At 38.6% G+C, this 18,147-nt stretch overlaps 1 protein-coding gene across 1 annotated transcript in view; it reads left to right on the top strand.

Annotated features, from left to right (window-relative positions):
• The window catches only part of CCDC148 (coiled-coil domain containing 148), a 273,527-nt gene that overhangs the window by 88,383 nt on the left and 166,997 nt on the right, over positions 1–18,147 (top strand). Inside the window, exons 5-8 of the mRNA XM_043894908.1 lie at positions 9,393–9,475; positions 9,678–9,829; positions 11,973–12,068; positions 12,145–12,326. Coding sequence (XP_043750843.1) covers positions 9,393–9,475; positions 9,678–9,829; positions 11,973–12,068; positions 12,145–12,326 — 513 coding nt within the window. The remainder of the gene's footprint in view (positions 1–9,392; positions 9,476–9,677; positions 9,830–11,972; positions 12,069–12,144; positions 12,327–18,147) is intronic.

Here is an 18,147-nt window from a genome sequence, read left to right on the forward strand (position 1 = left end):
TGATCTTTGCTGTTATTTTCAGCAGTCACTTCAAGATAAATTAAAACAAAATAATGATTTTATGTGGTGGTGGTTTAGTCACAAATCGTGTCCGACTCTTGTGATGAACTGTAGTCTGCCGGGCTCCTCTGTCCATGGGATTCTCCAGGCAAGAATACTAGAGTGGGTTGCCATTTCTTTCTCCAGGGGATCTTCCTGACCCAGGAATTGAACCCAGGTCTCCTGTATTGCAGACAGATTCTTTACCAACTGAGCCACATTATATACTTGGTCTTAAATGTAATCTTTGAGAGAGAAATTCCTTTTCAAAGGTCAAGGCAGGAAGAGGAGGCAGATGTGTTTCCCCTCCTTTAGGGGCATATATATTAGTTTTAATGATGGCGGTATTTATAAAGTATACTTTAAAAAATATATACCTGTAAGCATATATTTTATAAAATGCAGATAATTTTTGTGGTCTCATTCTAAGCTAAATTTCCAAGTATTAATACCATTAACTTTATTTTTGACATGCATGCTTTTCATATTATAGGAGTTTCCTATTCTGGAAAGTGATTCCTACATGTGACATAAAAGGCTCATGAATGGAAATAGTTTTAAATTATTATATAATGTAAAGAAAAAATTATATAGATTTTATCATTCATATTTCCAAAATGAAAACAAATCACATCCGTCTTATCCCTCAAAATGTCGCCTATTATGGAGATAATGTTTGAGCCCATTGGAAAATTTTCTTTTTAGATTTACATAATTGAAAAATGAAAGCCAATAGGAAGTTTTAATTATGGTGCTCACTGATGCAGACTCAAATGTAAAGACGCTGGAGAAAGTTATCCTGCCTATTCCATACCCTTCTTCCTGTGTGTATATGTTATTCTTGAGGTAGATAAAAGAGGCATATACATATTATTATGGAAAGTAATTCTTTCGGGCTAACTGGAATGACACAAAGATGATGGAAATGAGGAATATTCAAGTAACAACATTGTCTTGCAATTTGTGACAACTGAAATCGGATAAATGAGAAGAATTCCAAGATAACTTTCTGTGTTATTCTAGAATGTAGGCTAATTTCAATGTGTAGTCAGTGAAATTAAAAACTACTAGTGATGGAAAGAAAGCTCAAGAAATGGCTAAAATTTCAACAATTTAAGGACCACCAGAAAATCAGGAGTTTAAACTCTGTGTCTCTCGTTCTTTAAAATCTACATTCCCTTTTAATATAAGATTGAAAGTAAAATATTTTTATGTATCGCCATAAGAGACTTCATTTAAAAATCTCAGGTCCCCAGAAGGTAAGGGCTTCCAATGGCATCTAGCTTTTGCTGGGTAATTTAGTATACACCAAAAAGACTAGAGATCTCTTCAAGAAAATTAGAGATACCAAGGGAACATTTCATGCAAAGATGGGATTGATAAAGGACAGAAATGGTATGGACCTAACAGAAGCAGAAGATATTAAGAAGAGATGGCAAGAATACACAGAAGAACTGTACAAAAAAGATCTTTACGACCTGATAATCATGATGGTGTGATCACTCACCTAGAGCCAGACATCCTGGAATGTGAAGTCAAGTGGGCCTTAGAAAGCATCACTACAAACAAAGCTAGTGGAGGTGATGGAATTCCAGCTGAGCGATTTCAAATCCTGAAAGACGATGCTGTGAAAGTGCTGCACTCAATATGCCAGCAAATTTGGAAAACTCAGCAGTGGCCACAGGACTGGAAATGGTCAGTTTTCATTCCAATCCCAAAGAAAGGCATTCCCAAAGAATGCTCAAACTACTGCACAATTGCACTCATCTCACATGCTAGTAAAGTAATGCTCAAAATTCTCCAAGCCAGGCTTCAGCAATACATGAACCGTGAGCTTCCAGATGTTCAAGCTGGTTTTAGAAAAGGCAGAGGAACCAGAAATCAAATTGCTAACATCTGCTGGATCATTAAAAAAGCAAGAGAGTTCCAGAAAAACATCTATTTCTGCTTTATTGACTATGCCAAAGCCTTTGACTGTATGGATCACAACAAACTGTGGAAAATTCTGAAGGAGATGGCAATACCAGACCACCTGACCTGCCTCTTGAGAAACCTATATACAGGTCAGGAAGCAACAGTTAGAACTGGACATGGAACAACAGACTGGTTCCAAATAGGAAAAGGAATATGTCAAGGCTGTATATTGTCACCCTGCTTATTTAACTTATATGCAGAGTACATCATGAGAAACACTGGGCTGGAAGAAGCACAAGCTGGAATCAAGATTGCCGGGAGAAATATCAATAACCTCAGATATGCAGATGACAGCACCCTTATGGCAGAAAGTGAAGAGGAACTAAAGAACCTCTTGATGTAAGTGAAAGAGGAGAGTGAAAAAGTTGGCTTAAAGCTCAACATTCAGAAACTAAGATCATGGCATCTGGTCCCATCACTTCATGGAAAATAGATAGGGAAACAGTGGAAACAGTGTCAGACTTTATTTTGGGGGGCTCCAAAATCACTGCAGATGGTGATTGCAGCCATGCAATTAAAAGACGCTTACTCCTTGGACGGAAAGCTTAGACCAACCTAAATAGCATATTAAAAAGCAGAGACATTACTTTGCCAACAAAGGCCCATCTAATCAAAGTTATGGTTTTTTCCAGTAGTGATGTATGGATGTGAGAGTTGGACTGTGAAGAAAGCTGAACACCAAAGAATTGATGCTTTTGAAGTGTGGTGTTGGAGAAGAATCTTGAGAGTCCCTTGGACTGCAAGGAGATCCAACCAGTCCATCCTAAAGGAGATCAGTCCTGGGTGTTCATTGGAAGGACTGATGCTGAAGTTGAAACTCCAATACTTTGGCCACCTCATGCGAAGAGTTGACTCATTGGAAAAGACCCTGATGCTGGGAGGGATTGGGGGTAGGAGGAGAAGGGGACAACAGAGGATGAGATGGCTGGATGGCATCACTGACTCGATGGGCATGAGTTTGAGTAAACTCTGGGAGTTGGTGATGGACAGGGAGGCCTGGCGTGGTGGGATTCATGGGGTTGCAAAGAGTTGGACACAACTGAGCGACTGAACTGAACTGAAGTAGTATGTTGGAGCGTCTCTGGTGGCTGAGACAGTAAATAATCCGGCTGCAGTGTGGAAGGCCTGGGTTTGATCCCTGGATCGAGAAGATCCCCTGGAGAAGAGAATGACCCCAGTAATCTTGCCTGGAGAATTCCATGGACTGAGGAATCTGGTGGGCTACACGCTATGGTGGTTGCAAAGAGTCAGACGTGGCTGAGTGGCTAACACTTTCACTTCACTTTCAGGTGGTATGTTCAATACTTTACATGCTTTGTTTCATTTAATGCTTACAATGACTCTGCAGAGTAGGTATCATTGTTATCCTAATTTTAGAGTTGGGAACCTTGAGGTTCAGAGAATTAAAGTTATTTGCAGAAGGTAAATCAGCTAGTTTATGTGGAGGTGGTATTGAATCATTTGCCTACAACTCCTAGACTCATTGAACATGGATCTGAGCAGCTTTTTCTTTTTTTCTAGTGGAGTCCATTCACATCACCTGAGATCTAATTGGTCTAGCCTTGCTAGGGAAAAAAAAAAAAGTAAAGCATTTCCCTAAACTTAGTTCTTTGAAATCTATCATAAGCAGATTAGATAATTAAAATTTCAAAGTATAAAATTATATTTTATATTTAAATTTATAAAATTATATTTACTATTACCATGGTTTCCAAACTATACCCCCTTGAAGACCTTGATACACTTTGGCAGGAGCACTTTCTTCCTTGTTTCAGAATGACTGGTTTAGAGATTAGGAGGTTATTTATATTGGCCATGTGGTAAAGAATTACAATTATTAGTTTAATAAGAATTTTTGAATAATAAAGTTTGAGAGGTTTACTTATAAGCCTTACTACTTTTACTGTAGTTTCTTTTAGAAATATATGTGGTCATTTACTCATAATTTTAGTTTTAAAGCATTATTTTAAAAATAACACCTTTATCCAGAAAATATCATGAGGTTTTACCAATAATTAAATACTGTCTGGAAAAGTATCTTTAAATATGAAAATGAGACCAGTATCCACACTGTGTGACTCAGGCCACCTGAGAATTTACTCAGAGTTCATCCCTTTGCCAGTTATTGTGATATTTCCTTCCCTGTCTTCTCTGTTACACAGAAATCGGGACAGCTTCTTACAAGAGAGAAAAGCCAATCAAACAGATAGTCTGAGGTCCCCAACTGTCTGCACTGCTGAATTCCTTCCTTAGTGGAGGGGTAGAGCTCTGGCCTTCAGCCTGTCTGGTGCCCTCATTTTCTGCTGATCTTCTGTCTGTTAGTTCCAGTGAAGGAACTTTAACATCCTCTCTTACTCCGTCTTTCACAGTCCTTGCCACTGTGCTGTTGTTTGTATAAATGGCTTTTGACTCCACCACTCTCCAGTGCCCCGTGTTTTACTTGTTCTGCCTAAATTGGTAACTTTGCCCCAGAAATACCAGGTGGGGCTGGGTAATTTTTGATGTCTTAAGGAGACTGATTCTACTACATCTGGAACTTTGGCAGCATCTTGGAAGGGCAAGGAGTATGAAAGTAGGAGGAATATGACTCCTGAGAGTCATACTCTCAGGACTCCTGAGTCATACTCTCAGGAGTCCTGAGAGCTCAAATGTGTCCTCACCAGGCTGGTTTATCTTGCGAGAGGTTGCATTGCAACTGGGTTTATCTAGGAAGTAGATTAATATATCCTCTAGGCAAACAGTCACACAAAAACGCAGGAGAATTTTTGTAGTCATCATATTCAGTGGTACCAGAGGACAGGTCAAGTAGCAGTAGGAAGTACTTAAATGGGCAATTTGGACAAGGAAATTTGCCTTCAATTTGTCCCATCTTCAGATGCGGAGGCAATAGTATGCGCTGCAGAGTTTCAACTTGGTGAACACTTGGTACTAAGTCTACATGTCAGTGGTGAAAAGGCAAGGTTCTCCTCCCAGGAGTTACCAATTTTAATGCCTTTGAGCCCGTTGCAATTTTTATCTATATTTCCTAAATCAAATTCTACAAAATAGGTATACTCTTCAAGATACTCCATGGAGAATAGTGAATTTCCTTGTCCCATAATTAGGAAAATATTTCATATTTCATCCTTTTTTGGAGAATCTCAATGCACTTTAGCATCAAGTTTCTGAAAAATCCAGCACTGTGTAAACTTATCTGATTTGTTTAGTTCACCATTTCCCAGTTTTCTCTAACATCTTATTGATGTTTCTGTTTTATAGGACATGATTTGGGAAACAATGTACATTCACAAGCTTGTCTTGTAGTACTTGCTTCTGGATTTCGTTAGCCAATTAGGACAGTTAGAGAAAGAGACTAGTCTTGTCTGTTGGGTCAGGGTTGTTGATCTAGGAAGCCAGGATGGAGCTTACTAGAATTATTACATGCATAGTAGCAGATTGATCTCCTGTATGATCAAAGCCAGTTCTGTTGGTTTTTATGTTCTATTATGGCTTTCTGGATGATGAAAATATAAGGGGACTGAGCTAAATGATTTATAAGTGCTATATTTTTGTTTAAAATATCTAAGTAAAACTTCCCTGGTGTTTCAGTGGTTAAGAATGTGCCTTGCAACTATAAAACACTGATGAAAGAAATCAAACATGACACAAATAGTTGGAGAAATATACCATGTTCGTGGGTTGGAAGAATCAATACAGTGAAAATGAGTATACTATGCAAAGCAATCTATAGATTCAATGCAATCTCTATCAAGATACCAACGGTATTTTTCAGAGAACTAGAACAAATAATTTCACAATTTGCATGGAAATACAAAAGACCTCAAATAGCCAAAGCAATCTTGAGAAAGAAGAATGGAACTGGAGGAATCAACCTGCCTGACTTCAGGCTATACTACAAAGCAGCAGGCATCAAGACAGAAACACAGATCAATGGAACAAAATAGAAAGCCCAGAGATAAATCCACACACCTATGGACACCTTATCTTTGACAAAGGAGGCAAGAATATACAATGGAGAAAAGACAATCTCTTTAACAAGTGGTGCTGGGAAAACTGGTCAACCACTTGTAAAAGAATGAAACTAGAGCACTTTCTAACACCATACACAAAAATAAACTCAAAATGGATTAAAGATCTAAATGTAAGACCAGAAACTATAAAACTCCTACAGGAAAACCTAGGCAAAACACTATCTGACGTAAATCATAGCCGAATCCTCTATGACCCACCTCCCAGAGTAATGGAAATAAAAGCAAAAATAAACAAATGGGACCTAGTTAAACTTAAAAGCTTTTGCACAATGAAGGAAACTAAAAGCAAGGTGAAAAGACAGCCTTCAGAATGGGAGAAAATAATAGCAAATGAAGCAACTGACAAAGAATTAATCTCAAAAATATACAAGCAATTCCTGCAGCTCAATTCCAGAAAAATAAGCGACCCAATCAAAAAATGGGCCAAAGAACTAAACAGACATTTCTCCAAAGAAGACATACAGATGGCTAACAAACACATGAAAAGATGCTCAACATCACTCATTATCAGCGAAATGCAAATCAAAATCACAATGAGGTACCACCTTACGCCAATCAGAATGTCTACTATCAAAAAGTCTACAAGCAATAAATGCTGGAGAAGGTGCAGAGAAAAAGGAACCCTCTTACACTGTTGGTGGGAATGCAAACTAGTATAGCCGCTATGGAGAATAGTGTGGAGATTCCTTCAAAAACTGGAAATAGAACTGCCATATGACCCAGCAATCCCACTGCTGGGCATCCACACCAAGGAAGCCAGAATTGAAAGAGACACATGTACCCCAATGTTCATGGCAGCACTGTTTACAATAGTCAGGACATGGAAGCAACCTAGATGTCCATCAGCAGAGCTGAGGTACATATACACAATAGAATATTATTCAGCTGTTAAAAAGAATGCGTTTGAATCAGTTCTAATGAGGTGGATGAAACTGGAGCCTATTATACAGAGTGAAGTAAGTCAGAAAGAAAAACACCAATACAGTATATTAATGCATATATATGGAATCTAGAAAGAACGCATGACCCTGTATGCGAGACAGCAAAAGAGACACAGATGTAAAGAACAGACTTTTGGATTCTGTGGGAGAAGGCGAGGGTGGGATGATTTGAGAGAATAGCACTGAAACATGTATATCATCATATGTGAAATAGATTGCCAGTCCAGGTTTGAGGCATGAGACAGGGTGCTCAGGGCTGGTGCACTGGGATGACCCTGAGGGATGGGATGGGGAGGGAGGTGGGAGGGGTGTTCAGGATGGGGAACACATGTACACCCATGGCTAATTCATGTGAATGTATGGCCAAAACCACCACAATATTGTAATTAGCCTGCAATTAAAAAAAAGAGAAAAGAAAAGAATGTGTCTTGCAATGGAGAGAGTGCAAGTTCAATCCCTAGTTGGGAATAGGATCCCAAATGCCACAGGGCAATTAAGCCCTTGTACTGCAACTGTAAGAAAAAATCCCAAATGATGCAACGAAGACCTGATGCAGCTAAGTAAATATTTTTAAAAAATATGTTATGAAATAATTTCTGGGTATACTCCACTATCATGCACCCATTCTCAGTATATCAAGTTCATCAGTTCAGTCGCTCAGTCGTGTCCTACTCTTTTCGACCCCATGGACTGCAGCATGCCAGGCTCCCTTGTCCATCACCAATTCTTGAAGCTTGCTCAAACTCATGTACATCGAGTCAGTGATGCTATCCAACTATTTCATCCTCTGTCATCCCCTTCTCCTCCCGCTTTCATTCTTTCCCAACATCAGGGTCTTTTCAAATGAATCAGTTCTTCGCATCAGGTGGCCAAAATATTGGAGATTCAGCTTCAGCATCAGTCTTTCCAATTAATAGTCAGGACTGATTTCCTTTAGGATGGACTGGTTGGATCTACTTTCAGTCCAAGGGACTCTCAAGAGTCTTCTCCAACACCACAGTTCAAAAGCATAAATTCTTTGGTGCTCAGCTTTCTTTATAGTCCAACTGTCACATCCATATATGACTACTGGAGAAACCATAGCTTTGACTAGATGGACCTTTGTTGGCAAAGTAATATCTCTGATTTTTAATATGCTGTCTAGTTCGGTCACAGCTTTTCTTCCAAAGAGTGTCTTTTAATTTCATGGCTGCAGTCACCATCTACAGTGATTTTGGAGCCGCCAAAATTAAGTCTGTCACTGTTTCCATTGTTTCCCCATCTATTTGCCATGAAGTGATGGAACCAAATGCCATGTTTATGATCATGGCATCTAGTCCCATCAATTTCATATGTAATTTTAAAAAAGCTTTTGACTAAGACCAGATGCTGAAGAAATGGTGTCATCTACAGTAGCACCCCCTCTTTTATGCATGTAAACAAAACCCTTGTCTCATATTTGTAAATTGGCTTAAAAGATGGTGGCACATATATAAAATAGAATACTATGCAGCCACTAAGGTAAACAATAATTACAAAAATTACTTAGAACAAATAAATATTTATTATTATTAAAGTTAGTTTTCAAAAAGTCTTAATGTAAAATGGTAGATAGGCTATAATTACAACTATTTAAAATATTCATGCATGTAGACAAAGGCTAGAAACTTACATACAAAAATAAAAATAATCATATTAAAGTGTTACAATTGTTGCTATTTTCTTATTTTATGCCATTTAAATTATTGTATCTTAACAATTATAATAAATCAAAACTCTTTTTATGATTTTTATTAAACCTGACATAAATAAGAGATTGAGTACAGTATTTTTATGTCCATTTAATGCTGGCTATAGTTTTACTCTAAAATGACTATATTTACATAATATAGCAAAAGTTTATTAAGATTTATTATATTTTTTATATATAAAATATATACTTTTACTTCCATCTCCCTAGGTCAGGACCTTCTCATCTCTGAACTTTTTAAATAACCTGCTTGTTGGTCCAGGTTTGCCTGATCCCCTCTTCATCTTCCATTTTTATTGACCACCCTCCTTCCAGCCCATCCTCCATCTTGTTGCCTTGGAAATCTTTCTGAAACACAGATCTGAATTGGTGTGGTCAGCTTAATAACCCTCAGTGGCTCCCCACTTCCCACTGCTCTCTCCATCTGAAATAGTGCAAGGACATATCCTGTCCTTGTCTTGCTAATTTTGTTACTTCTGAGGTATGCAGCCATACTTCTGTCTGTCTCAGTGTCCTGGAGATTATCTAATCGATGTTAGGAATGTAGTATGCTGTCTGAATTAATGAACAAGTGAATGAAACCACATTAGCTTGACTATTTCTACTGCTAGTTATTTTTTTAATTTGTATATATGTTTATGATTATAATATAATTGATTAAGATAATGTCTATTTCAGATACAAAATGGAATCTGAAATAAAATCCTTATTCAGTGAAGAGAACATTGGAAATGAATGTCTTTCTGACCTTATGAATTTTGGTAGGTTTTGTTTTTGTTTTTTTTTTGGTCCCACATTTAAAGGGGAGTTTTGTTTTAAAGATGAAAGTGGGCCACACATTTCATTTTCTTTTAATATTAAATGCTGTTTGTTTTTTCTTAAGGAATCCAAAAAATCTGCATCTTAATGACCTGTTCTTGAAAAAACTTAATAATGTGTTGCTTTGATTTTGTTTCACCATAGAACAGGAGTTATCAGAACAATGGTGCACATATCTTAAAAATGTAATAAATCCTATTCAGCAATTGAGAGAAGATCTAAAATACAGACAGCATCACATTTCACAGTATTCACACTCATACAGTGAATCTAACTCTGTGAAAGTATTGGAAGAGGTCAGTATATCTCCTTTACTTTTACTAATGTTATATTGGAAGAGTCTGAGATGAATGTGTATGTTTTGTGTGCTTAAATAGAAGGTACAGCAAATTCTATCCCTGAATCTCTCCAAACATGCTCATTTCTCACCTAGAAATGTTACAATAACCTCATAACCCTGCTTTCCTCCTTTCTCCTCCTTCTAGTGTTTTCTGAGATCCTATCCTAGAGACAGGGATTAAGTCATCCTCCTGGTAAATCTCCTCAGGGCTCCTACTGGCCAGGGTTCCTCCTGTAATAGGGATGGGGCAAGTGTGTGGCTTGAGCTTCTGACCTTTAGTGTGAGATCCTTAGTGTAAGACCTTTAAAGAGAGACTGTTAAAGCAAGGTCCTTAGAGACCATTAGCATGTGACCATTAGGGAGTGACTGTTAGCACTGTGGTTACAAGTCCCACTTCACCAACAGTCAGCCACGAGGTGGTCCTCACAGCACAAAGTTTGGTGAGAAGTGGAACTCCACCTTCTCCCTGGGGTACTCCAGGCCCTCTGACTTCTAGCCAGCAGATGAGCTAGTGGACCTGGGGAAAGGCTGCGGGCTATGTCCTTTCAAGGCTCCAGAACCTTCACCATGGCCACCCACTGGCCAGGCCCAGGCCCTGAAGCAGCAGCAAACGTCTCCCCAATCTCCAGCTTTTAGACCTAATGGTGGTGGCAGTCTCCATGGTCTGCAGTCTGCAGGACCAGGTCCCTGCAACTTTGGGCCATGTGACAGCTGGTTCCTGGGCTTCTTGCTCTCTCAGTGATGATGGCTGGGTGAGGTCTGGGGACTAGATCCTGAAGGTGCCACCAGCTGAGATCTGCCTCCTCAGCCAGGCCCGGGCACTGGTGGGAGGACCCAGACTGCTTGCTGGACTAACGCTCCCAGGCAAGGTAACCAGCTGTCACAGGGACTCCCTCCACCAAGCCAGGGTCTGGATCTTGGCAGGAGGGGAGAAGTTGAACCTTGGGACTTTGCTCTTTCTTGTCAGAACAAAATATCATGTTTCAGTGGAGGGTTACCTGATCTTTGTGACCTGACCATGACTTGACTTGGAGAACAAAGGATCTGACACCAGAATTTTGCAACAACTATGCTCCTCCCTCACCTTTCCTATAAAAAGGGATTTGCTAAAAGCTTTTAGGGAATTTGGGGGTTTTAAAGGCATGAACTACCTGTCTCTCTGCAGGGCCCTGTAGTAACCCTTTCTCTGCTCCAAACTCTGACATTTTGATATCTCTTGGCCTCACTGTGCATTGGGCACCTGGTACCAAAACTCCCCATACATCTGACTCCACCTTCCAGCTCTTTAGTCTCACTATCTATCTGATACCCTGCTTTCCCTACTAGACTTTGTCCTAACAGTGCTGGCCTTCTTCCTATTCCTCACATAAGCCAGACTCCTTCCTGTCTCAAGGCCTTCGCATGGGCTGTTTCTTCTGTCCCACTGATGGCTCTTTTTGTCCTTTAGTCTTAGCTTTAATGTCTTTTCCTCTGAGATGCCTCTACTGACCACTCATACGAGAGAAGCCCAGTCACTCCCTATCCCCTCACCCAGTTTATACCTCACTTACCTCCTCCTGATGCTTTCTTACCTACTTTTTTATGAGTTTACTGACTACCTCCCCGACTAGAGCATAAACTCCCTTATCATGGTTGCACTGCATGTGTGTGTTTAGGTGATTTTTTTCTTACTCTATTTTTTAGTTGTTTTTGTAGTGTTGTCATATTGCTTGCATAAATAATTAAAAATGAACATTAAAAATCAGTGCCCATCTGGGGATTAGTAGCAAGGATGTGAGGAAAGGAGGGGGTGATTGAAACAGAGGCAGTCTGGTAAGCTTTCTGCCTTATCACAAACAAAACTCACTGTGAGTGCAGAGTGGCTATAATTGAACTCATTTTGGGGTTATATGTCTAGAAGCCCCTTTAAAGCTCCTTTGCCTGATGGACACTGCCTAGATGTGACATCTCTTGAACCCTCTTCCATCAATCCTGAAAGGGACTTTCACTTATTTAATTTGTCATCACTTATTGACTTTTGAGAAAAATTTCTGTGACTTTAAATTTAAATATTGAATAAATCAATAATTTGCATACCACTTGCTCTAAATGTCCTATAGGTTGACTTCGTGAAGAAACAATTGAAAGCTGTCTATGAACAACTTAGGCTAGAGCAACAGAAAATAGAAAATTATCTTTCAGACTGGAGCATGGAAGTAAGTGCAATACAGGTAGTAATCTATCAATTTGTCATTTACATTAAATAGAACAATCATATAATTTTTTTTTCAGATATTAGATCATTCTTCAGAAGAAAGAAGTAACCTGCTTAGTGAACTGCCCATGGAATTAGAAACTTTGGAATGTCCATACCCTGACTTGAAATCTTCAATCCTTAATGAGTTCTGTAACTTTACAGAGAAATATCAAAAGAAACTTCAAGATTTTGATCTGCAATTAGAAGACATATACAGGTGATAAGCTAAAACTTCTTCAATTATGTAGATTTTTGTCATCAAATTTTTATTTTTTTAGGGGTCACTATACTTCTGATTTACCATTTTTATAGACATCTTGTGCTTGGAATATAGTCTACCAGTAAACGTTTAAATTGACTGTTTGTTGAAAGGAGAGGTTTTCTTGTTTTTTTCTGTAAAATAATTTCCCTGAAGTAACAGTTTTAAAGATTTGTATATGGTTAAAATGGCAACCCACTCCAGTACTCTTGCCTGGAAAATCCCATGGACAGAGAAGCTTGGTGGGCTACAGTCGATGGAATCGCAAAGAGTCAGATATGACTGAATGATTTCACTTTCACTTTCAAAGTATCTTTCTTATTTATCGCTTTACTATTGGTAAGAAATAGTTTTTAAACATGAATTTTTGATAACTGAATTTTCACTTCAAGATATGAAGCTCCTCTTCAGTGAAAATTTAAAATTGAGTACTAAAATTTGATTACAGTGGAAAATATACCTATGTAATTATGTTATCTGTAATCTACCATGATTTTGCCCTATATTGAACACAAAACATGTTTTATAAACTTTTTTAGAAAATGCACTTTTAAAATTGAAGTTTAGTTAATTTACAATATTGTGTTAGTTTCAGGTGTATAGCAAAGTGACTCAGCTATACATATATATATTTTCAGATTATTTTCCATTATATGTTATTATAAGATATTGACTATAGTTCCCTGTGCTATAGAGTAAATCCTGTTGCTTATCTATTTTATGTGTAGTAGTTTGTTAATGCCATATTCCAAATTTATCTCTCCACTCATTTCTGCTTTGGTAAGCATATGTTTGTTTTCTATGTTTGTGAATCTGTTTCTTTTTTGTACATAGATTCATTTATTATTTTTTAGATTCCACACATAAATGATAGCATGTAATATTTGTCTTTCTCTGACTTCACTTAGTAAGATAATCTCTAAGTCCATCCATTTTGCTGTAAAATGGCAATAAGAAAATGACTTTTGATTGTATCATAAGAATGACAATCCTCTTCTGAATGACAACTATAATGTTAAGTGACTTAAAATTCTGTGTTGGCAAGGCCATCTTCTCTAGTGTAAATTCTATATTAAAATTCATTTAATGAACAAACTGAGAAATGCCACCCTGGGTCAAATCAATAACCTACTTCATATAGTGTTAAGTATATAATTTCTGGGGAACATTTTGTAGGAAAACATGCCTTTTACTCTATTATGTTGAATTCAAAATTTTCCCCAAAGAATGTATATTTAAAAAGAAAGAAACACTATTGAAGGGACATATTTATAGTAAATTAGAAGTAAAAGACTCTTCCTTTGAATTGAAAGAGGTGAATGTGCAAATATTAATATTTCTTATATTTCTTAATGAATTGCTTGTGAATGAAGCTCTTCTATGTGAAATTACTAGTGTTAAGAAATTAGTAACAAGGACAATCTTAAATCCTACCAACCAGAGCTCTTTGCTTTCTTAGCTTCTTGATCCAGACTCCTCTGTGACAGCTTCTGTGTGTCTCAGCTCTTGGAAAGGCAATCCTAGGTGAAGTCTGTGTCTTTCAAGACCTAAGCTGTTTTCTGACTTCTCCGTGGCAACAGTCACATGTTCCTCATGGGCAGACATGTTTTTGGTCTCCTAAAAGCCCCCTGCCTCCCTGCCTCTCTATCTTCCTTTATTCCCATTGTTAGGTAGTTAGAATAGGGAAAAGGAGTCCAAAATGGTGGTGGCTAAAAGACCTGGAAGGGAAAGCCCGCGAAAATAGAACAAAGGAAGGTCCGAGGACCAGAGTGAGAACCTCAGGTGAAAACAAACAACACTCCTGGCTGGCCCAATTTACATAAGACAGGCCCAGGGACAGAGAAACATATAAAAAGAGGAGCCAAAGCTCTCTCTCTCTCTTCCCCCCCCCCCCACCACCTCCCCCTGCGCGATGGGGCAATCTTCTCTTCCCCTCTTTGGATTGACATGACCTCACACCTAGAAGGTGGATTTTCCTGCTATTATCTAAATAAATAGAGCTGTAACACTGAGCTGTAACACTGACTTATTTAAGAGCTGTAACACGGTCTGTCCTCCGAGAGCTGCGACCCGCCGAGGGGGCTTCAATGTCCGTCACTCCAAATCTTTGTTGTGACGAGACAAAGAACCGAGGAGCATACACTCGCATGACACCCATCTTGTAATAAAGCTGAGAAAATATTAATAATATATAATTAATAGTTTATTTATTGATTAATTATACTTTAATTGAAACTCAATCACAGTGAAATATTAACCATGTACTTAGTTTGTCTCTAATTGTAAAATAAACATCCTCTCTCCCTTCCCCACCCAACCTTGTTAAAGAGATTTTAGAACTCATCCAGCAAGGATGAGGGGGTTTTTTGTGTTTGCTGTTGGTGGTTTTAGTAATTAGACTGATTGTGCCATGAAGGGAGGTAAACCTGACTCTGTCGTTTTAAAGTGGGTTGGCTGCCACATGACCTTTCCTCCCAGATGGCATCTTGTCCCCCTAGGAAAGCTGGCTGAGACTGTGGTATTTCTAGGTTAATGGCTCTTAAACATGGAAGATTTGCCTTAGCAGCATGTAGCAGCTCCCTTCCACTAGGATCTATTTTTTACAACACGTTTTCTTACCTCTGTTTGAATCTAAACTCAATTTGTGCTCTTCTTTTGGGTAACCCTGCACCACTCAGTAAAGACTGAGATTCACAGGTCCATTGCCATTACTGAGATTAGAGAATGAGATGAATATGCTAAGATTTTCGCACAAAGAAGCAGCACTGAAGGAAAAATAGCTCAGAAAGACTTGATGGAAGAAGTAAGATTCACTATGGAATCTGAGGAATGCACAGGGTTAAAATAAGACAGAAGGGCGCTGGTGAGAATGTTCCCAGAAGGCATATTCAATGCTGAGGCTGTAAACCCTAGAAGACAAAGTAATTAGCAATATTTGTATCCTTAGCACCAAGCATATCCTGGCACATAGCAGCTTCTAAATAAATGATTGTGCAATTGAGATGAATTAAAGGTGAAAACAGTAGGTGAGAGTGGCAAGTCCTGTGATGACAGCAATAGAAAACTACTTTGGAAGAATATGGGTTCATAAATTCTAGTTTAATAGTCTGTTTGTTACATATAATTATCCAGAATAAATTTCATATAGCTAATGATATATTTTACTTGATGAATATTTATTCAGTAATCCTTAATATACAGTGGTCTCTGCTAAGCTCCTTGGTAAGGGGTTCAACAGGCAGACTAGACTAGAACGTGTCCTTCCCTTTGAGAAGGCTTGGAATATTGAGGGGAATGGACATATACACATTTACCCTGACCAAACTATAGACAAATGCCAACTGCAGAGACTATGACAAATATGCTGGCAGTGAATGATGAAACACCAGTAAAATTGAATGAGATTTCAGAAGTAGTCTTATTGAGGAGAAAGAGAATAAATAGGCTACTCTGAATAACTACAGAGGTGGTGGGCATCAGAAATCTCTGGCTGTTGGTGAGTCAGTCATGTAAATATACTGTTGTAACTAGCACAATGAATTTTATGTTTTAACTCTCATTTGCCAATATCTGCCATTGTTTTGATAAGACCATTTCACCTTTTGGCTCTAGTTTTTAGGCCTTGTAAGAATTCGCATAGCTTGTGTACATGTATGTGCACATCTGCACAAGTTAGTGTGTGTATATTTTAAATAGATGCCTACTGCTATGACTAAGAATGCTGAAAGACCTGGGGGACATTTTTAAATTATAAGAAATTTTCATTGCATCATGGTTAATCCCAACATTTAGCTGCTCCTATTTAGTAGCAGCTTGCCAGTTTGGATTGGAATGATTCCATCCCCAGATCCAAAGGTACACCCTAGCTGGGAGTGTGTACCAGTCAGTAGCTTCATTTCCTCAGGCCACAGCAAAAGGTGGTCCAAATCAGAGCAAAGCTCAGAACTTTTGTTAGATACAGGTGAGAAGCAGTGCATTTTTTTCACTGTGGTTCTACTAGGAAAGTACACAAGTGTGGTTGCTGCTGGCAGCCATGTCATGAGTGAAGGAAAGCAGCAAACGAGGAGAGGAGAGGGCACAGACAACATGCAGAAACTGGGTTGGTACCTTGTTTGAATAGCATGGGAAACCAACCTCATTGCTGCATTTCCAAAAGCAATTAGTCCGTATTAATGTCTTAAATCATTTTGACTATAAAATTCCTAATTTTATTCAATAGTTGATCTGATTTCAAAATACCCATGACTCATGAAATTAATCTGTCAGTTTAATACAATTGGAATTGAAGAATTGTTGAACATTATTCCAGAATTTATTAGGAAGATTAAGGTTGTGAAATTGCCCAAAGTTTCAGAATGAAGAATAACTGGGGGTGGTTGTTCAGATGCTCAGTCATGTACAGCTCTTTGCAACCCCATGGACTGCAGCACGACAGGCTTCCCTGTCCATCACCAACTCCTAGAGTTTGCTCAAACCCACACCCATTTTTTTGATGATGCCATCCAACCATCTCATCCTCTGTCACCCCCTTCTCCTCCTGCCCTCAATCTTTCCCAGCATCAGGATCTTTTCCAATTAGTCGGCTCTTCCCATCAGGTAGCCAACTTATTAGAGCTTCAGCTGTAGCATCAGTCCTTCCCATGAATATTCAGAGTTGATTTCCTTTAGCAAGTTGGTCTCCTTGCTGTCTAAGAGATTCTAATAGTCTTCTCCAACGCCACAGTTCAAAAGCATCAATTCTTTGGCGCTCAGCTTTCTTTTTCGTCCAACTCTCACATCCATACATGACTACTGGAAAAACCATAGCTTTGATTAGATGGACCTTTGTTGGCAAAGTAATGTCTCTGATTTTTAATATGCTGTCTAGGTTGGTCATAGCTTTTCTTCCAAGGAGCAAATGTTTTTTAATTTCATGGCTGCAGTCACCATCTGCAGTGATTTTGAAGCTCAAAAAAATTAAGTCTGTCACTGTTTCCATTGTTTCCCCATCTATTTGCCATGAAGTGATGGGACCAGATGCCATGATCTCAGTTTTTTGAATGTTGAGTTTTAAGCCAGCCTTTTCAACCTCCTCTTTCACTCTCAAGAGGCTCTTTTGTTCCTCTTTGCTTCCTGACATTAGGATAGTCTCATCTGAGGTTGTTGATATTTCTCCCAGAAATCTTGATTCCAGCTTGTGATTCATCTAGCCCAGCATTTCACGTGATGTACTCTGCACAGAAGTTAAATAAACAGGATGACAATATACATCCTTAACATGCTCCTTTCCCACTTTTGAACTAGTCCACTGTTCTATGTTTGGTTCTAACTGTTGCTTCTTGACCTGCATACAGGTTTCGCAGGAGGCAGGTAAGGTGGTCTGGTATTTCCATCTCTTTAAGAATTTTTCACAGTTTATTGTGATTCACACAGTCAAAGGCTTTAGTGTAGTCAATGAAGTAGAAGTAGATGTTTTTGCTTTGCTTTTTCTATAAGAAAAATTTCTGTAAGTTCTACCAGATGTTAGCAATTTGATCTCTGGTTTCTCTGCCTTTTCTAAATGCAGTTTATACTTCTGGAAGTTCTCAGTTCATGTACTGCTGGAGGCTAGCTTGAAGGATTTGAGCATTACTTTGCTAACTGTGAAACGAGTACAATTTGTGGTAGTTTGAACAGTCTTTGGCATTGCCCTTCTTTGAGACTGGAATGAAAACTGACCTTTTCCAGTCTTGTGGTCACTGCTGACTTTTCCAAATTTGCTAGCATATTGAATGCAGCACTTTAACAGCATCACATGTTA

Source organism: Cervus elaphus, chromosome 33, assembly GCF_910594005.1.
Source record: "Cervus elaphus chromosome 33, mCerEla1.1, whole genome shotgun sequence".
NCBI classification, from domain to species: Eukaryota; Metazoa; Chordata; class Mammalia; order Artiodactyla; family Cervidae; genus Cervus; species Cervus elaphus.